Source organism: Uloborus diversus, chromosome 10, assembly GCF_026930045.1.
Source record: "Uloborus diversus isolate 005 chromosome 10, Udiv.v.3.1, whole genome shotgun sequence".
NCBI lineage: Eukaryota > Metazoa > Arthropoda > Arachnida > Araneae > Uloboridae > Uloborus > Uloborus diversus.
In genome coordinates this window covers 59,766,598-59,791,459 of record NC_072740.1, presented here as the reverse complement: position 1 = coordinate 59,791,459, position 24,862 = coordinate 59,766,598, and the positions used below count along the sequence as shown (strand labels likewise).

At 31.7% G+C, this 24,862-nt stretch overlaps 1 protein-coding gene across 1 annotated transcript in view; it reads left to right on the top strand.

Moving 5' to 3' along the window:
- The window catches only part of LOC129231016 (FERM domain-containing protein 8-like), a 55,179-nt gene that overhangs the window by 13,241 nt on the left and 17,076 nt on the right, over nt 1-24,862 (top strand). Inside the window, exons 2-10 of the mRNA XM_054865262.1 lie at nt 2,130-2,327; nt 3,549-3,725; nt 6,355-6,456; nt 10,621-10,679; nt 11,927-12,093; nt 12,260-12,445; nt 14,705-14,834; nt 18,607-18,765; nt 22,854-22,968. Of these exons, the coding sequence (XP_054721237.1) occupies nt 2,130-2,327; nt 3,549-3,725; nt 6,355-6,456; nt 10,621-10,679; nt 11,927-12,093; nt 12,260-12,445; nt 14,705-14,834; nt 18,607-18,765; nt 22,854-22,968 (1,293 nt within the window). The remainder of the gene's footprint in view (nt 1-2,129; nt 2,328-3,548; nt 3,726-6,354; nt 6,457-10,620; nt 10,680-11,926; nt 12,094-12,259; nt 12,446-14,704; nt 14,835-18,606; nt 18,766-22,853; nt 22,969-24,862) is intronic.

Genomic DNA, 24,862 nt, shown 5'->3' with positions numbered 1-24,862 from the left:
GTTGGGGCCGAAGTTTAACGTTGTGAGTTACTCCAAAATCAGAGAGTGACCCCCCTAACCCTACCTCGTCGTTTCAAGCATTTATTAAATATTTAGCGATTATTTATTTTGGTCAAGAAAAGTCATTTTGTTTATTTCTTATACTTGTTTCACCTATATTTTGTAATGCGCCATCTTTTTTGCATCATTAGTAGCGATCGATTTTTTTTTCTGTTGTAAGTAACTATTTTTATGTATTTTTATAAAATCAATGAATAAGTTATTTTTGTTTTTATCATATGTTTAATAATATGTTATAGAAAAGTTTCAAGGATTTTCTATTATGCAATTTTTTAAATTTCGGAAAATTATTGTTAAATTGAAGACTTTAATTTGAACTTGTTTGTAGTGCTTCATAAAAGATTAAACAATCAAATTGTTCAATATTACGTGTACAAACATCAGATCAAGTATAGTATATGTACGCAGTTATTAACTTGGTGTAAATATTGAGTTTGTTTATTGTAGCTACGTTTTAAGAACCTCGCTCTTTTCATGGCTATTTCTTTTTTCCGCAAAATTTATGTCAGTTATACATTTTATGAAAAATGCAAACTTTTCTATTCATAAGTATAAAAATATTCCTATTATGATTTAATATTGTAATTTATCTGTTACCTTTTTTGTTTAATTTGATGACTAAAAAATGTCTACGTGCAATCTTTCCACTTTAATTGCGTAATTTGTTAACGGTTTCATAGTGTGAGTCTTATTTTTTTTGAATGATTAAACAACATAATTTGATGTTTTTTAACTATGTTTAGTTTACCTAAATCAATACATTATTACAATGTTACTGAAATCTTAGTTATTTGTTCAATTGAAAAAAAATCAATTGGTTATTAAACAGTCTCTTTGTTTTTTTTTTTTTTTGGCTGTTGTTCTTTGTCTTTCATCATACAGCAGTCAAAAAAGGAGAAGCATAACTACACCCTATACAGATTGTACGTAGTACGATCCAAAAGTTCGGGGAGCCAGCTGTATAAAACCTTACCCTGAATAGTTCACATAACCGAAGCACATCCACCTTCAAAAGGTCATCTTGAGGGACTGTGTACTTCTGCCAGTGTTCATATAACTTTTGGAAACACTCCTGGCAGCCATTTTTTGCTTCCTTCTGTGATACAGCTTTATCTTCTCCTGACGGAAGAAAGCAGCATCTATGCAAATGTTTTTTTGCTGGGAACAGGTAAAAGTCACACGGAGCTAAGTCCGACGAAACGTTATGTTATTTGTTTGTCATATCAGAGTATTGACCAATCGAACCGTGCATCCTCAACATGGAAGTCGCCTTTTTCCAAACGATGAAGTTAAAGCAGCAGCGCAAGAGGCCTTACAGGAGGTTGCGATAAATGTCTTCCAGGAATCCTTCTAAAAGCTATACGAACGTTGGCAGAAGTGCATAGTCGTTCAAGGTGACTATTTTGTAGATAGATGTACTTCGGCAATGTGAACTATTCACGGTAAATTTTTATGCAACTTGTCCTCGAACTTTTAGATCATACTACTACGTACGTATGAGTTTTCAACTTACTATTTCATAACTTTTCGAGTGACGTAAGTTTACGCCCATGAAGACATCACAAGAGAATTTGCGATAATTAATTAAGGAGGCTTTCAAAATGGATATTTCGGTCATCTATATGTTCTTAGGTACATATGCATGTACATATGCGCCGAAAAAACTTGTGAAGTTTAAATTGGATGATCATAAAATAAAAATTTAGATCGAAATCTGATTTTTTTTGGGGGGGGGGGAGGGATTTTAATTCCTTATTCGTAGAAAGGAAGTAAAATGAAATGAATCAATGATCCTTTAAATCCCTGACAATCTTATCAATTTATTTCTGTTTGATTCTTTTTTTTTTGCCATCGGCCAACAGCATCGGCCATCGGCAATCGGCCATTTGGAGGAAAACAATCAGCAATCGGCCATCGGCCGTCTCTGAACAATCGGCCAACAATCGGCATCGGCCCATCGTCCAAAAAATGCCATCGGTCGAGCCCTAGTATTTTATTTGTATTTCAATTTTACTCTAAAATTAAAATGTTCTGCTACAGAGTGCAACATGTTTTGATTTTATTTTCAGGTCCATTGCAGATAAATGATGATAGAGTTCCTGAATGGGAGTTACCCCGAGCATATCCAGTTGGTTACAGGACAATTCATCCTGAATATATTCCAAGGCATCCATTACCTTCACAACCTACACAGACATGCTACCTTCCGAATACTCCAACTGAATGGCGTAGAGAATCTAATCCAAGACCTCAAAAATCCATTAAAAGTATGTAGTTTTTTGCTGGAATCTTTAAAAATGCTTTGGGCAAAATATATATACAGACAAATCTTTTTGTGAAATTCAGACTAGAAGAATAAGATTAACAAGAAAAAAAAATCTTTTTATAAAACTTCATGAGTAACTACATGGATTACTGCAACGCATCATTTAAAATTTTTTTTGCTGTTGATGTAAGCACATTTCAGAATCCCTCCAAAAAAGAAATGGAAAAAAAAAAAGAACATAAAGAGTAGCTCTTAATGTGACATTTTTTTTTTTTTTTTTGCTGTTAATTCGAGCATAGTTCAGAATATCCTATGAAAGATGTGAAAAAAATGAAAAGAAAGATTATAAAGAGTAGCTGTTAAACACAACTTTGAGCAGAGAAAATACTCTAGTAAAAGAATGATTTTTTTTCAGGAATCACACTAAATGCTTCACAACGATCTGATACTTTTTTTGTTGTTGCGTCGTTACGAGGCAGATCTTTGCATTTTCCTTGTCACAATAATTCATTGCTGATCATCACATTAGATCAGTTTAATCATACTACAGTGAAATCTCGTTGCAACAAACTTCAAAGGGACCACAAATTTTGTTCGTTGTAATGAGAATTTCATTGTAATGGAATTCAAATAATGAAATGGCAGTTATATTGGGACCGAAAATGTAGTTCATTGAAACGGAAATTTCTGGTATTCGTTGTAACGAAATTTCACTGTAGTATAAGTGAGGCATAGCTTTGCATTTCTTGTCAAGAAAATGACAGATAGTGAGATAGTACCCTAATTATATTAAAAGTGGGAAGAGCGATATTGTCATGTGACCATTAGGCCATAACCTGCTTTTTGTTAGTGGGTAGGAAAGCAGTCCTGTGCTATCTTTACCACATGTCTACTCTATGGTATACAAATACAAAATGTGAAATTATTCTGATAGATAATTATTGTTTCGAAAATTGTTGACAATTTTTATCAACTTTTTAAGGTAAAAGAAGTATTAATTTTTTCTTCTGTTATGAAAAGATTCCTGGAATACCTATTCTACTAAAAAAAACCCATGATACCAACAAATTTAATTTTACTGTCATAATGGTAATGAATTTATTGACATATATTCAAGTTTGCTCCTTTTGATAAATCTTATTGTTAATTTTTCCTTTATTTAAAGAAAAATAAAGGGATAAAAACAATTTTATTAATTATTTTTCTTTAAACTGTCTTTCAGAAGAGGACATTTGTATATTATTAATGAATAAAGTGGTTCTTTGCGTTGAATCAGAAAATCCTCCTCAAGCTACAGTTCAGGAACTTATGGAATTGATCTTACAAGATGATCAAGATTTATCTTTACCAGCAAGTGCAAGAGATGTTTTTTCTTTGTGGCTTGTTTCTCCAATGCTAGGTAAGTGTTTTACTTTCCTTTTGCATTCTTTTTGTACATTTTACTTATTTTTTATCTGAAATCAAGTGCAATTTTAAAATAAAAAGAACAATTGTGTACAAATTGAATTTAATGGTGTATTTTGGAACTGACTGCTGTATGAACTACACTTTTACCATTTTTGTACACACACACACACAGGAAAGCAAACTCACTTATTTTCAAAATTTTGCATAATCTTTCCATGGATTTGACATTTTTATGCAGGGAGACATAGTGGGTCTGTTTCTATTCTCAGAGTTGAAGCATGACCATAAATAGCACAAAGATAAGCCAGTGGAGAACAGAGCAGACTGTTTACGAAACAGAAGGAGGCCCAATTGCCTTTATAATGGTGAAATCAAACATTTTATATAAGAAGATAGAGAGCTGAGTATGAAAACATTTACATTCAAAAGCATTTTTTTCTTTCACACAATTTATTTCCATATTGCTAAACAGTACTGCAGTAAGGGGGGCATGAAAACACCCCCCCCCTCCCAGAGCCATTGGGGGGGGACTCTGGGAGGGGCATTTGACATTGATGCAAATTCTAATACAGTATATGCATATGAAAGGGTGGTGTTAATGAAGGAACCCCCTTCAGAAGTTATTTTTAATCAAAAAAATCCCCTTCAGAAGGTATTTTTGATCAAAAAACCCCCTCCGGAAGGTATTTCTGGCTGTGCCAGTATTGCAAAACATTTTTCTGAAAATAAGAAAACAACAGAAGAGCGCCTTTTGAGAGAGCACACCGGGAAACTTCCTAGTCAAGTCTATGGCAAGTCTAGGCCTGAATAACATCCTTCATGATAAATAAGTTTGATGTACCTAGAAAATCTTCACAGCAAGCAGTTGTTCAACTGACCAATGCACAATCATTCTTTTTTTTCCTCGGCCAACTGCTTGATGCACAGAACATTTATTTCAATCTGATCAGCTCTACTGCCCAAATTATCATCTTAATCCTTCAGTTATAATAATTATTGCTGTATAGTAGAGTCTTATTATTATTAATTGCCGCACTTTGTTATTATTTCTGCATATTGTAGGGAAATGTGGGGCCAAGTGAAATGGTTAACATGACTGAGTTTTTTCAAAATGAAAAAATCTTAAATTTGATTTGAATATTACAGTACATAAAACATTGTATTATAAATTAAACTTGTTTTGAAACAATATTTTATATTTTTGGCAGTAAATTTGACTCTTAAAAAAAAAAAAAAATGGAAAATTAAAATTTTTTTTTCTTGGGGCAAAGGGAAAAATAAAATATTTTTCTAATGATATATTTTCTATTTGATTATAAAACATATTTCTGATCAAAAGAATCAGTAAATAAAATGTTGAATGAATAAATGCAAAGATAATGAAACAATAAATGAATAATTCAATGAATAAATTAATTTAATATATGAAGAAAAATGAGCGAGTAAAAGAATGAGTCAATAAGAAAATTAATGAATGAATGAGTAAATAAGTGAATTACTAAATGGAAGGGTTGTTAATGAATTAATTAATAAATGAAAATGTAAGTGACTTACATTAAATGATTGAGTGAGCAAATGAAACAAACTATTTCACTTTGCCCTGTATGTACTTGACTAATTCTACAATTTATTTAAAATACAAATAAGCTGAATATTGACTAAATTAATACTGCATTGCATATTAGGAGGTCCCAATTAGTATTTAAAACAATAATAACAATAGCTTTATCATTTTATAGTAACAAAAATAATTTTTGTTTCACAACAAAATATTACAATATGAGTATCATATTTTAAAAATTGCTTGTATTACTAAATGCTTTAATCTTCAGCAGTACTTTTTTTCCTGACTGGTATTGACTACATATGGTACTACATAGTTGAAATTATACCAGATAGGTGGCTCTAAAAGCAGAGAAAGTATTTCTCTATTTCACTTTGCCCTGCTATTTCAATTTGCCTTATGTTCCCTTACATATGCTACTGTAATTTATCTCTCGCTCAGCTGATCATTAATTTTGTGTATTTACAATACTGAACAATATTATGTCAAACAACACTGGCTTTTAGAAATGCACTATTTATTCATTACTTTATGAGGAAAATTGTAATGGATAGTATGGAAATATATGAATATTGAGTAATTTATGGGGTGTGTCTAAGGTAATTATGTATACATTCCAAGAAGTCATTCATATACCCTATTTACTAATGCAAAATTTTCACTTATGGGAGGGATCATGAAATGCATCCCTTGTATAAGTAAAGACTACTGTATTGGAACAGATTTTTCTTTGTACATTGTTACCGGATATCTTTGCCAAAGTTCCTACTTGAACCAGGTTTTTAATGCCGTGGCTGAATTAAATACCCAATTGTTAAAAATCAGCTGGATAGGCAGATAGTACTGTATAGTTGCCGGATATCCAATGCATCCCTAATATTGAGGGTATTGTGCTGTTCATAATCTTAAATATATTTAATTTTTTTTTATGTATGAAGCTTGTTTTGGTTTACCAAATCTTCCAGTGTTTTAGAATTTAAGTTAGTTAAGATAGAAATGAAATAAAATACAAATAAAAAAACATTTCTGGGAAAATAATTAAATTAATTTCTTTTAGAACTTCAACTTACAAATTTTCAACGACCCTATCATACTCGGCAGCAATGGATGACTTTGCTTCTGAAATACACATCAGCTTCTACTAAGCATTTAGATAAAGGTAAAGTAACTTACTACAGTATATCAGAAAATAAATCTGTATAACTGCTGATATTCCTCTTTTGCTGACCCAGTTTTTACTTTTGCCTAAGAGCTATTTTTGTTACATAATTCTGATTTACTAAATTCCACAGCAATGATCATTTTATTTTCAAAAATTCTTGCTTTTTAAACTTTATTTAAGTATTTTGTATTTCTATAAAATTAGCTATGCATTTATAGCGCAAGTTGTAAAAAAAATAAATTACGAAGCGTTAAAGAGATAAACTCACTTCTTGAAATATGTGTTTTCTTTTTTCTTTCTTTTTTTTTTGCAAAACTTGTACTTTAAATAGAGTATTTGAAACAGTTGTTTGTAGTTTAAAGGTAGACTTCTCACTCGATCACTTTTTACATTAGTAGTCACTTTTTTTCCTGCTTAGTCACTAAAAGTGCTCTATTTTCAAAAATGGTTCCTAAAAGTCATTAATTTTAACAAAATTGATGAAGTTTTAATTTTTTGTCTCAAAAAATCCCAAAAGTTTACTAGGAGTGACATTCTTTCTCTACCAGGTCTGTGTAGCGTATCATGTGCTCCCCCCTCTCCCCCACTGTACTCGGCAGAGTGTCAGATAATGAAAATTCATTCTTATCGAAATTTATTATGTATACAGTGAAATCCGGTTACAAGGAACTCCAAGGGACTGGAAATTTTTTTTATATTTTTTATAAAAAGTGTTAATTTTGCAAATCTGCACGTTAATATAATTAAATCTGTAACATTTACCGTTACTAACGGTCTAAAATATAAGTAAACACATTATTTATTCTGAAAAAACAAAGAAAAACATATGGAGCACTGAACTCATTCATTGGTTATCTTCATGAAATGTGTTATTTTGTATGAGAGATTTGGTCCCAGAGGACATTATAAAAGATTCTAATTTGTGAACAGCACTTACACCACATGAAAAGTTGACACTAGCCCTTTCGAATTTGCAAGGTGCTTTACGTTTAGTGCGCAGAAATCGACTGCGCTTGGCTAGACACTGGCTTTTGTTGTCGCACATGAACTTACATTTCAACATGAACGGATTTCCACCTTGAATGGTTCTGTTCCAAAAGTACGAAAGGAATTCTTACATGACGACTTGTGAAAGTCATTTTTTAGTTTCTGAAACAGCATGAAAAAATATTCTAACTGAAGTTGAGAAAAACATTTCATTGCTAACGAATTTTTGAAAAAAATTGCTTTGTTAAAACAAGATTTTTTGTACATTTTCATTATGTGTTTTAAAACGAGACTGAACGTTTTGTTCGCTGTAACGGATATTTTGTTGCAACGGGATTTCATTATATATATACAATTGTTTATTCATCTAAGTTATGGCATAAAACAACTCTGGACCTGTGAAAATGAGGCTTAGGGCTGGCCACTCTTTTTACCTCTCCTCGGTAATGCCCTTGGTATACTCAATAGGCTTGTAACTATATTTTTTTTTCAATTATATTTATTTTCTGTGCTTGTAGTTGAACTTTAATGTCCTGATTGCAAAAAAAAAAACTTATTGCAGTTGTTCTTAGAAAAACTTGGGAGAACTTGTTTTTGGTTTAGTGTACTGAATGTTACTATAAAGCAAGTAAAACCTCATCATAGTGTTATTAACCATAAAATGGCTTATGGAAAATGTTCATGGTTTTATAAAAACATTAATCAAAAATATCTGTGAATTAGTGATAACCAAAAGAAAACTCCTGAGGTGCTTGGCGGTGTGGGGAAGTTTTGGTGGAGCGATTCATGATATCAGCAGTTTTAGGTTTGCAGTGTAGAAAAACAAATTCCAGTTAGACATACAAAAAACCTACATATTTTGAACATTAGAAAAACAGAACTTACTGGAACTTTAGAATTTTGAAAGTAAACTAACTCTTTCCTCTCTCTCTGTATATATATATATATATATACAGTCAAATCCCTCTATAGCGAACCCGGGATATAGCGATCTCCCGGTCGTAGCGAACCTTTTAATTGGTCCGAACCGAAGCCCTATGTCATTAATACAATTCCATATGCTTATAACGATCCAGAAACACGAAAAAATCGGCTATAACGATCCTAAAATGTCTGATTTTTCAAGTTCTTCTTTGCACATGCCCCAATGAAATTCATTAGCAATTGTTCTCTCAGCAAACTCCATCTTCTACAATTCTCAGCGCTTTTTCTAGGAAATCTCTAGTCCAAACCACATTCCTCATTTATTGTTCCTTGCAAGGGCAGCTGCTTCTTCAGGAGGGGGGGGGGGGGCGAGCCGGTTTTCAAGCTCGCTCAATTTTCTCAACTGGTTTTAGTCAGAGGACGAGATTATTGGTCACTCGTGCGTTTGCTCTGATTTTTAGTTTAATTTCCACTGCGGATAATCGTGTGAACTAGGTAGAAATCATCATGGCCAGGCGAAATAAAGGCAAAGCATTTTCTGTTGAAGAAAATGTGCAATTAATTCGCAAATTAGAAAGTGGCGAAACCTAATCCTCACTTTGCAAAAAATTTTCGCTCTCAAAATCTACTGTAGCCACTATTTGGCAGAATGGTGATGCAATTGTTTCTGCCTATGAAACAAACATAAACGACTGTAAAAAAATGTGGAAAGCAGTAAGGGAAAATGTAGACGAAGCGTTATTTAAGTGGTTCAATCTGCAGAGGAACAGAAATGTACCGATAACGGGAGCCATTCCGCAGGCAAAGGCAAATGAATTTGCCGATCATTTTAATGAAAAAGGGTTTGTCTGTTCTAACGGGTGGTTGGATAGATTCAAGAAACGGCACAACATAATGAGTGGAAAAGTTGTGGGTGAAGCTGCAAGTGTGTGCTCTTCTGATGTGAAGGATTGGATGCAAAATGTGTGGCCGGACATCATTCAAGATTACGACGAAAAGGATATTTTTAACGCCGACGAAGCAGGCTTATTTTATAAGCTGACTCCAAATCAAACATTGAAGTTAAAAGGTGAAAAATGTGTCAGCGGAAAACACTCCAACACACGGATAACCACTTATTTGTGCTAACATGACTGGCTCTGAAAAACGAAAGTTGATGGTTATTGGAAAATCGAATAAACCCAGGTGCTTTAAGAATGTGAAGAAACTCTCTCTAGTTTATAAATCAAACAAAAAATCTTGGGTCCATTTCTGCTGCAAAAGCAGCTGTAAATATTTTGAACAATTTTTTTGCGACTGAAAACATTGACAAACATATTGTGGATTCTTTTGCAGTAGTTGAGAAAAAAATTGATATGTATATAAAATCCAAAAGTTTTCAACCGAAAATAACGTCTTTCTTCCATGCTACTGATAAATAAAAAAAAAGTAAAATTTTAATTTGCTTATTATTGAGTAAAATATAGTTACTAGTTATTTCTAAAACTTAATTTTATTACCCTAACTACTAATTAAGTCATTGTGCAATTATGATGATTATTATTGTAAAATATTACTGAATTTTGACTATTTTTTGGAAAATCGGATGTAGCGAACCCCCGGTTATAGCGATCTCTCAAGTCGGTCCGTTGAGGGTTCGTTATAGCGGGGTTTGACTGTATATATATATGTTAGTCCTCAAACAGTTTTTTTAAGGTTTTCTTCAGAAATACCATTTAATAAGGATTCTTGTATGCACTTAGAATCAACCTGTTGCTTAAGAAACAGAACTGTACCAGAAAGGCAAAACACAAATATTCAAATCTGAAGTTTGTCTTAAGTAGTATATTTTGACTATATAAAAGAATTTTCACTAATTGTTGAACATTGTTTCAGAATGGAACAAAACAACTGTAATTTTCTGAATATGTATCCAAACGCTCATTGATTTCTACTACAGGCTAAAAGAAATATTTTAAAGCCATAACACTAAAAGCCTATAAGCCCAAAGTATGTAACAAAGTACAAGGGGAGGGGAGGGGGTTAAAGGAGATTATATGTAATGATAGGAAAAGAAGACATTTATGTAAAGCCCCTTGTTAGTAGGCTTTGAAGGTTTTATGGAGTATTGTTTTACATGTAAATCTGTATCTCTTTAGTGTTTCTTCATAATTTTAACATTAATGAAAAGGCCTTTTTTTATATTTTTACGAACTGTGCTTTTGTAAATGAATGCAATACTTTTTGCTGAAAAAAATCATTTCATTTCAGATGAACCAGAGTTATACCTGAAGCGCAATGTATTTTATGAAAAGCAAGATGAAATGAGGGTATGATACATGCAATAGAAGTGTTGATGCATGCATTATTTCAATATTACTTTTAATTTTCTTGAGAGCTCTGTTAAAAACCAAAGATTAAAGTCATTTTTAACCATATGTACTGAAATATGAAGTTTGTATACTCTATAGTTTGGGCTAACCTAACCTGGCAGCGCTGTAATGTTGTGATTAGGATATGCATAGCCTTCACAATGCATTATGCTCTGAAAAAGTAGTGTCTGCAATGTTATTGCATACTAGCTCGTGCTCAATGCTGCATGGGCTTCAAATACAATATATCAATCCGCAGAGATAAAGGGTAGAGAAAGCACTACTTCCAACCACTGCTTTTAGTTCATATGTATACAGGTTACATAGTTGCTCACCGATATTGGCGATAAATAATGAAGCTATTAATGCTTCAATGATTTTGGCATGTTGCCTTTTAATCTTGTTTAATGCCTTTTTTTTTTTAAAATTAACTTATAAATAGAAAGCATGATATCACAGAATCAGTAGCTGCCATGAAATTTTGACCAAACATGACCACACAATACCAGGGTTGCCATAAAGTTAAGAAATGTTGTCAACCAGGGAATTGTAAGTTTCTAATACAGGTAGAGTAAGCCAATATGTCACTGATCCATTCCTATTCTATGCTCTAGCCAAAATCATGGGTCAGGATGATTCATGTCTGGTGAAACAGTGAAAAAACTTATGTTTATTAAACACTTTGAAAGTGATCAATGTTTTGAGATGGAACATTCAAGCTCATTTTTCTTAAGACAAAAAAAGTTTGAACTGTTTTGTTGCAGAAATTATCTATAGAATTGGTTGTGAACTCATTTCTGAAAGATTTTTTTGAATGTATCTCAGGAATAGTTATTTTATGTAAACAAGAAAAAGTTTGGGTTATTATTATTCAAGACTAAATGGCTTAAAATAGTTTTTTTGATTATGTTGTTTTAAGTAATATAAATAGTACCTTTTCATTTAAATGTTATTTATCAAATTAGTGGTTTTATTTTATTATTACAAAGCTATGCCTTATAAAATATTTTGCATTTTTTTATTTGGAAATCTTCTGTAATTTTGGAATGAGAGAATGACAGATATATGCATGTATGCGTAAAAGAGTTGTTAATCAAGCATTGAAAAAGGGGGAAAAAATCTTCGGCTCTCCATTATAAAGATTTTTAAAACTTTTTCTTTAATTATTTATAGCTGTTGTTACTTTATACACACATTATCTTTAGATATGTGACATGAAAATTTTGGAACTCCTATATGAAGAAGCCAAATATAATGTCTTGAAGGGCCGATATCCGTGTGAAATACAAGACTGTGATGTTTTAGCTGGAATTCAAGCTCGTTTGGAACTAGGGCCATTCAACCCACAGATTCATACTGCTGAGTTTTTTAGGTTTGTAATGTTCCATTACTTATGTTTATGAAAGTAATCTTTTATCATCTTTGATGTTCATAATTTTTTGCAATATGTATGTATTTTATGTACTAGAACATACATTTTTTATCTAGATGTTAATCATTTTCACAAAATATATGCATATTCTTTTAAATTATTTTAGGAGCAAAATCAATGATTACTTGCCAAGTTATGCTTGCAAAAGTCGTTGGTCATTTTTGAACATTAGCACTAAGCCTGGCCCGGAGCATCGACTTTTAGATCGTTACAAAAGCATATCTGTAACTACCACTAGATATAAACTTCTTAGAAAGTATATGGAATTCTGTTGGTCTCTACCTTATTATGGGTTAGTATTTTGCACTTTTAAAGAATTAGATTCAATTACTTTTGAACTTACATAACTTGATAAGTGGTATTCACAATAATGATAAACATGGCCCATTACATTGTTTGTTTATCACTTATACCTCATTGATTGTACCATGGCTCAAGTTGAAGGGAATTTACTTTTTCATAGTAATAGACTATATAAGAGTTTTGTTTATAGGAAGTGATGGTAGTTCTGGCGTAACAGTAGCAACATTTTATTGAAGGTAACTAGTATGATTCAATATTGCACATGATAATTTTGTTTGCACACAACTTTTGCCACCCATCCAACTATGTGTGTAAAAGTATAATGTTTTAAAACTTCACTTCACACAGTTCTAAGTTTAAAAAAGTAGAAAGATAAACTTCAAATGACAGGCTTCGATAAGATTAATATCTATTGCTGTTGGCTTTGCGTTTTAATTCCTTAACAATCAAATTAACTTTATTTATCTACTCTAATCACTTGAATAAAAAACCTCTGTTTCTAATTTGTTTCAGTGATTTTATGCTGTACAAAACTGCTGCACCATAAAATATAACATCCATCTTATATATTGATTTCCAACTCTTCTTCAATTACTCTGTAATAAGAACAATGTAATCATCAACTCTTTCCTGATGACCTTCCCTAGGAACAAATTATTCTCATATGTCGTCATCACTATCTATAAATTATCCTCATTTAGTTGAAAATTACAATGACATCATAGTTTCTAACTCAAAAGTTTCTGTTGTTACATTCTTTTGCTGTAAACTGTTCTCAATTTGCGGTTTTTGTTCTCTTCAAAACAATCATTTTCATTGGGTCAGACACCTATTCTCATAAAATTCTCAAATCACTTTATGATGATTTGCATTTGTCACATATTCAATCAACCGTCATCATTTGAATTGTGACAAACTTCTTGAATTTTACCTTAACCTAGTGGTTTCTACTTTATTTCAAAACTTCTGTTATCTCTGAGGAAAACATTGAGCTATGCAATTTATAGCTTCTTGATTATGTACTGAAAAATAAAAAAGCATTATCTTTACTAATAATAAAGCAGAAATTCTGTGTCTCTGGATCTCTGAATGTCTTACGCACATAGCGCCTAGACCAATCGGCCGATTTTCATGAAATTTGGCACAAAATTAGTTTGTAGCATAGGGGTGAGCATCTCGAAGCGATTTTTCGAAAATTCGATTTTGTTCTTTTTCTATTCCAGTTTTTAAGAACATTTTACCAAGAAAATTATTATAACGTGAACAATCAAATTACCATAATGTGGACAAGTAAATTACCATAATGTGGACGAGCAAATTACCATAACATGAGTGAGCAAATTACCATAACATGGGTGAGCAAATTACCATAACATGGGTGAGCAAATTACCATAATGTGGAGGAGCCAATTACCATAACAAGGGCGAGTAAATGAACAGATTTTTAGCAATAATGTTTGGACTGTCATAATAGCGATTAGAGCATTTTTGTGCAGTAATTTCATGGCTGAGACATATCTTTACCACTACATGCCAGAAGCAAAAAAAAAAAAAACAATCAGAACTGTGGGTGGAAGCCAGTGTTCAGTGCCATAAGAGAGAAGTTGATCCATCTGTTAGAAAGGTTTTGGGCAACTTGTTTTGGAGCACAAAAGGGATCCTGTTAATTGATTGCCTTAAGAAGGGCTAAGCAAAAACGGGCAAATATTACTCTAACCTTCTTGCCCAGCTGGATGTCGAAATTCTGAAGAAGAAGCCTGGCTTGAAGAAGAAAATAAATCTTTCACCAGGATAATGCAACTAATGGGTAAACTGGAATTTGAGGTATGATTTGCTCAGCCATTCCTCCTGTTCCCCACTGGCACCCTCAGAATTCTATCTGCTAATAACCTTAAACTAAGACTTCTAGTTGTCAATTGCTGTTTTCTCTCTGATGGTGACAAATTCTATGCTTCAAAAAATGCAAATTAACTGTTCTTGTAAGTTATTTCAGCCTGGCAGTTAAAACATATCATATTTCAAATATTTTTCTTTTGCATGTGTAAATTATAGTGTGGTTCAAATTTTTAAAACTTCAAATTTCATGTTGATGTTTGAAGGTATTAACTATTTTTGCTGTAGGACTGAATTTTATACTGGGCATTGTAAACAGAATTCAATTTATGTTTATTTTCACTATTATGTTTCTGTTCAGTTTGTTTTTGCAAGTGAAATATTTTATTATGATAATATGAAGACAATATTTTAGATCTGCATTTTTTCATGGCCAAATTGAAAAACCTACAAATGGTATAGCAAGTTTAATAGATCATCATGACAAGAAGGTTTTAGTGGGAATCAACAGAGAAGGCATTCATATCATGGATGAATCTGATAAAGTATGTGTCACACATTAGCATAATTTATAAACATTATTTATATCTATGGGCAACATAACAGTAACAGATGTATCAATTGATGCACAAAGCACCTTAAAAATACTTCATACATGTTTCATCCAAGTTTCAGTGCATGTACTTTATACAGAAAATGGACTCAACTTCTGTACAATACAAGTAAATTTTGAACATTTCCAGAAACAATTTTTTTTTCAGTAGCAGAGGTATCTCATAAGATACGCTATTACTGGGACAAAAAATAATATTCAAATAATGTTTCTGGAACTTTTCAAGACCTAATTGTGTTATTTGAAGGTAGAATCCATGTTCTTCAAAAAGTTCATGCAATAAATCAAGGATGCAGCATATTTGAAGTCTTTGTAGTATGTTTTGTGCAACAACTGATACATGTATTTAAATGGAATTTTCCTTATATGATAATGTTTCCTAATAATGCTGTCTGTCATGAGATAAAAGAAACAGTTCTCTTTCTTCTTAAAGACTTCCATATATATTTATTATTCTTTAATTTTTTTAATGCAATAAAAGTATTATTTAATCTTAAATTTTTTTAAATATTTTTACTGAAGAATTTGAATATTTCCTGGAGACGAAATTGAATATTTCTTGGAGGAATTTTTCTTTCTTTTCTGTCACTTATTGCAGTTTTTTTCGTTGACTTTCCTGCTTAATGCAGTAAGAAATTTTTAACTAGTAATCTGATGACCTCTGAGATACTGAATTATAAAATTTTTCTATATTTTTATATAAATAGAGCTCAAACTCCAAATGTGTGCCTTTGGGGTAAACTCAAAAAACTATCAGATGAATTTTTATGAAATTTTTAGTTTGTGTTGGTTAGTGTTGGGAAGGTTTATAGACCATTTCAAATCAAATTTGATGAATATATATATTTTTTTCATTTGAAATTTAATTTTCAGACTTGAAAAATTGACACTTGCTCGCATTGTTTAACAATTCAGAAGCTTACAGAGGACAAAAAAATTCCCTTGATGTTCTAGAGGTTCTTTTTCATTCTTTCAAGCAATGAGTAAATCGTTAAGGCAGGCAAAACAAAATTCTACACCACAAAGTATAGATTTATGAATCTCTGAAAGATATGGGCAGCAGTGCAAAACCCAAAACCTTTATGAGGGAACTAAGTCTAAGGGGGTATGAGGGAAGAGTCTAAAGGGTGTACTAATGTGGGTCATCCCTACATCACCAGGTTCAATTAGAATGTGATTATATGCTTTGACTTAGAAACTCTTGTATCTGTAGAGCTGACTGCTAAAATCTTATTTATTGTACAGGTAGTATCTTTCTGGTTTGGTAACTGCATTTAGAACTTGGTGTATCTCACTGGTTTGGTAACTGCATTTAGAGCTTGGTTATTGCCACAGGGATGATTCTTTTCATTTTACTTTATACCATGTTCAAAGGGCTAGCCGAATTGCTCTTGCTAGGTCTGCAAATTTGTTACTGCATTTTAAATGAAAATACTGCTTGGGCAATTTTCAGCTTGTTAAGAGCTAATTAGCTTGGTGTTGATACAACTGGTAGCCGCTTGTTATAGTGTGGTGTGTCACATTATGCTTAACATTGACCATGCCTGGCTCACTCCACAGTATCGTCTTTAAACTCATTGAGAAGAGTAAATAGTCAGGGGATCAGTGATTGAGAAGGATGCATTTATCAGCACCATTGGAGGAACAGCGGCCGTTTTACAAAAATATCTTAATGGTGTTTTGAGGTCTGTTGACTTCTTTTGCTTCTCTGCTTTCAATCACATCTGGGATACCACATGTAACTGTCATAGTTGCATTAATAAAAAATGATAATTTAAAATATAAACAACTATAAAGAAAATTTCCAACTCCATTATTTATTTACATACAGGGTGGTCCAAAAAGCATGATAGAAAGAAAAAGGCGGCATGACAGAACATGAAACCTATTCTACTGAATGAAGATATCAATGACATATAATGCACAAGATGCTCAAAATATCTACCCTCCTTGCTTATAGTTTTATAAAACCAGCTATAAAACTGCTTCTGAAATTAAACTGGTGCCATTGGAGTGTAGAAAATCCTCATCTCAGTGTTGTCTGACTGCTATATCCATTAAAGATTATGGTGTGATGTTCCATATCATCCAAGAGGATAATTAGTCCGATATTCATCTGGTCACATTATTTAAGTATCCAGAGTTGACAGAGGGTCGCTTTGGCACTGATGCAGGCCGTTTCAACATGGCACGCTGCTACTGGTTCTTATGGGGTAAGACTTGCCCCCTAAAGAACTGCTGACGCTTTCACAAGGCCTGTAACAATGTTTGATTGCATTAGATGCAGAGAAATTCTCAGCACTGGATAGAGGGCCCTGGGACTGATACAGTCAAGACCTAAATTTGTGTGACTATAACTTATGGGGTTCACATCAATATTAGAATTCTTAAGAAACTCCCTGATTCTCTGAACTATCTGAAATCGGCTATCAGAGGAAGATTGATGCATTTGTTGGTCCCTACACGGTCTATCAAATTTTATAGTTTAATAAGCAGCTTTATGCCAGTACCATTGGGCACAGTGGAAATTTCTGGCATGTTGTATGTTGCATGTCATTCAATAAAATAGGTTTCATTTTCTTGCTGTTTTTTCCCTAATGTTCATTTATTTTCTATTCTGCTATTCGCACCAACCATAGTAAACCCGAATTGGAATATCATGCAACAAAGCTCAACTGCCGGTATATAGAATGTTAAAGGTATTCAACAAGATTGTTGCCAAACCAAGAAATATATAAATGTTGCAATATTTAAAGACTGAATCAATTTTAAGTTACAAGATATAAATTGGTGAAAAGGTAAGCTGATAGAATAAATGAAAACATAAAATAAATGTCTGGTATATTGCATAAAATTGAAGCTTTAAGGACACTACAGATTTGTTTCTTTTTGTAGTGCAGGGAAACAAAATTATGAGGAGTAAAAATCATTTATTCAACTAACGAATCAAATACTAGAAACACAAAATACTGTACCTTCTAATGAACACGCAAAAAAAAAAAAAAAAAGTAATACTTAGCTTCAATTAATTCGAACACAAAACCATAATCTCTAAAATCTTAGTTTTTCTTATTTTTGTAATTTTTCCAATTATAGTTTCTTCAATGCTTTTTTGATAGGTTCTTCTCTTCTGTCCCTTAGTAACCACTGCTTTTCAAATGTCACTGGGCCCTGACATTTTTATTTGTCAGTATATATAGCTCCATCACTAACCAATAAATTTGCAAAAGCTTGAGTATATTGTGCCCTTATCATCTTTTGCACTATATTTACTGTACATCCTAAATGTTGACTCCTCAAGGTGTCTGTCTCTTGCTTACTCCATTGCTGTTCTTAAATCTTTGAAGTTTATAAGGCTGCTTTGAATTTTTGCTGAAAATATAATCACTCTATAATCACTATTTTATAAATTACTTAGGTTGCCTGTAAGAATATATCATGGTTTAAATTCTTTTGTATTTCCCATTAGGAGTAATTTTATTCTTTTGTAAAATATCTGATGCAATCATTCTATAAGAGCATATAAAATCTCTCTTTTGAAGAGAATAGTTTTATTAAGCAAAGTATTCAGTGTGCGCCAAATTTTTTATTGTTTTACATAGCTTTAATTATAAAAGTTTTAATGTATGTAGTTATTGTAACTTTTTTAAAAATGTTCGTATTTTTGGAAATGTTTTTTGTATAAAAGTGTTCATTTCTTACAGTGCCTTCTATTAAGCATGAAATTCAGAAATTTATCATGGGATTATTCTGCTGCTTTTAAACCAGAAAATCCCGACTGTCTTCCTTGTTTGTTTGTTCAGTTCAAAATTCCTGGACAAAGAATCAGAGACTCTAAATTAATTCAAATTTTTTCTCATCAGGTAAATTATTTTATTTCCTGTTTTAATTTTTTTCACTTTGGTTTCAAATGAAAAGTGTTTTTGTCAATTTATATCACTTTTGTTATCTGTTCCTTTATCAAAATTTTTTTATTCTTAATATTCTGAAGGAATTAACTAGGGATGCACCAATAAGCAAATTAACCAATTACCTAGTAATTGGCTGTTGATAATCAGCCAGTTAATGATGTTTTTTAATACAACAATTTATCCATTACCATTTTTTCCCGTTAACTAAACATAAAAATTCAAATATTTAGTTAGTTGCCTGTATTCAGCAGACACTTAACTTAGTAGTTTTTTTTTTTTTTTTTTGTTACTAGAAACCTTTTAATGGCAAGACTTTTACTCTTCATGAAAATTATAAGATAATCTTAAGAAAAGTATTCACATAAAGAGCATGTTGCAACATTAAAATATGCATATTTTTTCAAACCAACTAATTTAACATTACTTCAACCATCAATTTTTGTTAAAAAAAGTATATAACATATTAAGAATGTACTTGACATTTTTGAAAATCAAATGATAAATGAAGTAATAAAATAATGTGAAGGAATTTTTAGTGCAGGAAGAAACATATATGAACCATCATAAAATACTTTATGTCCTGACTAATCCAAAATGCTCTTATTTTTACATTGCAAATTAAAAGTACCCAGATTTAATTCCTCACAATAGTAGTAAGCGAATGTCAGCTGTAAAGATTTATTTCAATATTTCATTCAGTTTTAAGCAAATTTTGTATTGTTTGTCTTTATTTTAGGCAGTACCTTAACAACCTTATGTTGCTCAAAATTACATTTTTTCATTACTGATAAATTTGTTCATTTTGGTTTCTCGTAACTTACAAATTAAAAAAATATTAAGAGTATTTAAAAATGTTTTTCCCGCTGTTTAATGACTAAAATTTGGCCAATTATGAATGATCAGTAAAGTGGTCAACTAGGGGTCGATTACAGATATACTGCCGCTTAATTGGCTCATCCGTAGAATGAACAAATTATAACATTTTCATTAGAAGGGTGTTCTCCTTCTCTCCAATTATCATTCACAAAAAATTATAAAAAAAAGAAATTGTATTGTTTTATTGCTAACTGAAGTATATCTAAATACATAAAAGGAGCAGGGTTTCCATGGCTGCTTGAAAGTGCTTCATTTCAGTAATCTCTTGCAAAGAGCTCTTAAAAGTTCTTAGTTTTATTTCAAATTCTTAGATATCATTCGAAAGAGTCATATTGGGCCACTGGTTGATGAGCATGGAATTTTAATTCAGGACGATAGTGATATTGCTAGTGTTCTTAATAACTTTTTTCAAGTGTTTTTAACAACAACTGTCTCAACAGTTGACACCAGCAAGACACAAGCTATAGTACAGCTTGAGGACTTTGTATTTTCCAGGGATGACATTTTACTTCATTTGAAAAAATTAAAGAGAGTAAGGCTCTGGCACCAGATAATATTTATCCAAAAATTTTAGTTGAATGTGCAGAGGAATTAGCAGATGTAATTGTAAAAATTTTCAATGCTTCTTATAACTCGGGGACAGTGCCAGAGAATTAGAAGCTGGCTAACATTACATCGCTCTTCGAAGGTCTAAAGGGAGTGCGAGAAATTATAGACCTGTGAGTCTAACTTTGGTAGTTTGCAAAATTTTTGAAACTTTGATAAAAATTAAGATAGTAAATTTTTTAGAGACTAATAATCTATTGACTAGTTTTCAGTACGGTTTCAGGAAAGGTAAATCTTGTACAACTAATGTATTACATTTCTATAACAAAATTACCCTGGCTTTAGACAATAAGAAGCCTGTAGATGTTAACATTGATTTTCAAAAAGCTTTCCATAAGGTACCGCATGTTGCTCTACTTAGCAAATTAGCTGATACAGGAATAGGAGAGAGAATTTTCATTTGGGTAAAAAGCTGGCTGATCGGAAGAAAATAAAGGGTAGTTGTTAGGGGAAATTGTTCTAAATGGAGCGAGTTTTTAAGCGGGGTAGCGGGGTTCCTCAGGGATCAGTGTTAGGGCCTGTTTTGTTCTTTGTTTTTGTGAATGATATTCATAAAAATATTTCTGGGAACATGAATTATTTTGCTGATGATGTCAAAGGAATGGGTATTGTAGAAAATGAAGAACAAGCAAATCAGCTGCAAAAGGATCTAGATCATATTATGGAGTAGGCTGATAAATGGGGTATGGCTGTTAATGTTGGGAAATGTGTGTTTATGAAAAAGAGTGCTACATTTAGGGCATGGAAGTAAGTGTACAACTTATTATTTGAAAGGTTCAGTCATTAGTCAGGCAGAAAAAGTTACTGATCTCAGCGTCTTCATAAGTCAGGATTTAAAGTTTAGTCAACATTGCTGCATAGTTAGTAACAAAGCCAATAAGATGCTTGGGTTTATAAATAGATCTATTTCAAACAAATCTAAAGAAGTTCTTCTGCCCTTATATAGAAGTTTGATAAGACCTCATTTGGAGCATGCTGTTCAGTTTTGGACTCCTTATCTTAAGAAAGATATCAATGTATTGGAAAGCGTTCAAAGGTGAGCTACAAGGCTAATAAATGGACTTTGTCATTTAGACTACGATTCCAGGTTTAGAATGCTAAAAATGTACAGTCTTGAGCAAAGAAGAGACCAAGGGGATATGATTCAGTTGTTTAAATTTATTAAAATGAAAGATATAACGGGGCTAAGGTTTAGCACTGAAAACAGGACACGGGGTCATTGTTTGAAGCTATTAAAATCTCAGGCTAACATGGATATTAGGAAATATTATTATTTTAGCAGGGTAATGGAACCTTGGAACAGCTTACTGGAAGAGGTGGTAATGAGCAAGGGAGTAGATATTTTTAGAGAGCCATTGATCTTCACTGGGGATTGTAAATTGACGAGGACCAGTCTACCTGTGCCCAGAGCCTGATGCTGGTCCTCACTTTTGTATTTATTTCGACCTCGTACTTTCATTTGTTATTTGTTTAGTTAGTTTCTTTAAAAAAAGAAACATTTGTCCTTTTTTTTCAATTATTTCTTTCTTTTTAACTGTAAAGCTCCTTTTTTATTTCTTTGACTGAAATTTGAAATTTTAACTAGCTACTAAGAAAATGAGCCATTTTTGTTAATGTTATTAATTTCTTTTGCTTTCTTTTGAAAATTGATATTTATTAAATATTCATTTAAAAAAATGTCTTTGGCTTCCGGTTTTTCAATGTCTTTTTGTTTTCATTTCAAATCTGATTATATATTTTTAATTGTTATGAAAGACTACCAGTCTTCATGCATTTTCCATTTGATAGAACAGTTGTTTTCATAATTGCACAGTTGCAGCTGGAATACATTAGGCTTTAATTTTCCATTACCGCTTTTAATATAACATCTATGCAAATTACCAATAGCCCAGTTATAATATCCAGAGACTGCAGTTTTGTCTTCATTATAGACTTAGTAGTATGGAATAGTCAATAACCAAGCTTGGAGGCAGATCTCGTTGAAGCTGATATTATAAACTAACTAGTAGCTAAAATAATTTAACACCTGCAGGAAATAGTGCAGTTCAACTAAAAAATAATGGTAAAAGCTTAGGTATTAAGCACTAAGAAATTGCCTAGTTGATCACTTACTGATTAGTAAAGTTTATACTCTAGTCCAAAAATTTTAATTTAATTTTTATTCATTTGATGTCATTAAAACTTATACTTTATGTATTTACTCATTTATTCCTGGGATTTTTGTGAACCAAATATAAATTTTGAGAAAACAAGAAATATTAAAATTTTACAATTTACCATGAAACTTAGGATAACACCCTAATTGTGAGGCTGTAGGAGTAGAGAAAAAATAGGGTACTTTGCATTGCTTTATTTTGATTTCCAATTTGCCGTGAGAATCCTGAAGAAGTAAAAAAAAGTTTTTGCTTTTGATGTAATTAAAACTAATGAGCTTTGCCATTAGAGCAAAAATTGTTGGGTTTTTATGATTTAATTGGGAAAACTAAATCAATTTATTTTGTAAAATCTAAGCATAATGTCACTGACATATTTGTTAATTCAGTATTGTAAATTTTCAGGCTAATATGATGGATAAATTAATATCAAAGTTTGTGGAAGAGCTGAAACAACGTCCATCATGGTGTGAAGATCAAGTGGATAATTTCATATCTGTACCACACGAGGAAGATGATGGTAATTATTAATTAAATGCATAACCTCTAAACACAGAGCTTTGTATGCTAGGGTAAAAACTAAGAATCTGTCAAAAGTTGTCTCTTATGCATTATGAACTTGCAAAGGATTTTTTAATAACATGGAAATTAGTTAGAAAATTATTATTGCAAACCTCTTTTTTGCAGACATTTCTGTTTTTCTAATATTTTTTAGACTTAAGTGCTCATTTTTATGAGCAAATTTTATCCCTTTTTTAAGCATACTCAATTATTAAAATAAAACCAAAAAAAAAAAAAAAATAATAAATAAATAAGTAAATAAATAATACAGTAAAACCTGTAAAGTTGACCTCCTGGTCTATGTTGACTGCTTTTGTCAGGAACGGAATTAGCCCTATCTTGTATAATGAAGAAAAACCTCTGTAACTTGACCACCTTTCTATCTTGACCACCTGTCTATCTTGACCACTAATGTACCCCAAATTTGGTTTGGAGTATTGTAAAAAACCCTTTGTAAGTTGATCACTTGGTTTGTTTTTTAAAACTTAATTTAGCAAATTATTTTATTTTATTATTTTTTTATAGCTTTCCAAGAACTTTTTTGATGCCAGACCAACATTTTACCAACTAAATAAAACAGCAGCATAACTAAACCTCCTTGTAAGTTTAACCACATTGGAAAACTACTAAGAACCCTTTTATTCTCCAAACGTTTTTTTTTTGTTGTTCCATTTGAGATTACCTTTTGTACTCTCTGTTCAATGAAACATGTGTCGGTAGAAAAGTACAAAGTATTATTTTACCAGTTGCAATATTTTGTGGCAACACTGGAATTGTGCTAGAGTAAAAGTTACTTGCATTGCAGTATTTCTGGTGCAAGGGATTAAGAAATAGGACATTTTCATTTTCAACTGCCTTTTAGAACTATGAGAGTCCAGCTTGTTGCTCTTTGTGTTATAGTTTTACATAAAATGACTTCAAAAAGAAAGTTAGTTGAACTTGAGATTGATAAAAAGTATGAAATATTAAAATTAATTGAAAAGGGAGAAATCCAGAGAAAATTAGCTAACACATATGGAATTTCCAAAACTAGTGTCTAATAAGTGCACCAAACTTCAATAAGGAGTTATTTTGTTGAAAAGTAGATCATCATGGTTATAAATGTATTAAATGTATATGAGAAAAAAAAATAAACGAAAAATTTGTTATTTTTGATTAGCTATGAATTTTTACGAACTATTATTATCAAATAACTTTTTATAAACATTGTTTTTTTTTGATCAATTTACTGAAATTTTAAATTTACATGACACATTATACGTCATTCTGAGAAAAATAACCTCTAAAAATATTTGAATAACATTTTAAATTATTGTTTCAAAGTAATGTTAAACAATGAAAGTGAGTTGAACAGTCAAAAAATGACATGGTGCAAGAAATGACAAAAAAAAAAAAAAATATCATTACCCCCTTTATAAGTTGACCACCTGTCTAAGATGACCACCAAAGTACTGCACCGCAAGTGGTCAACTTACACAGGTTTCACTGTAATAAATAAAAAAAAATATTTTGTCTTCAATTCAAGTATTGCTCATATCTATACATATATAGAGCAACCTTAAATTTCCAGTGTAATTGGGACTGATACTGAAAATTTAAGCATTTTGGATGAAGAAGGTTTTATCAAAATGAGCAAAGGTGAACAGGTTTCAGAGGCACAGATGCTTAGTAAAATGAAATCATACAAGACGCTGAACTAGTAACATATTTTGTGAAAACAGGCTTTAATGTTCATATTGGGACCAATTCAAAGCATTAAAAAATGTAACCCTTCACTCAGATTCCCAAAGTGGGAGCTGCAGGAAGAGACAAGAAGGGCCACAAAATGTCCATCATATCAGTATGCAGCAGAC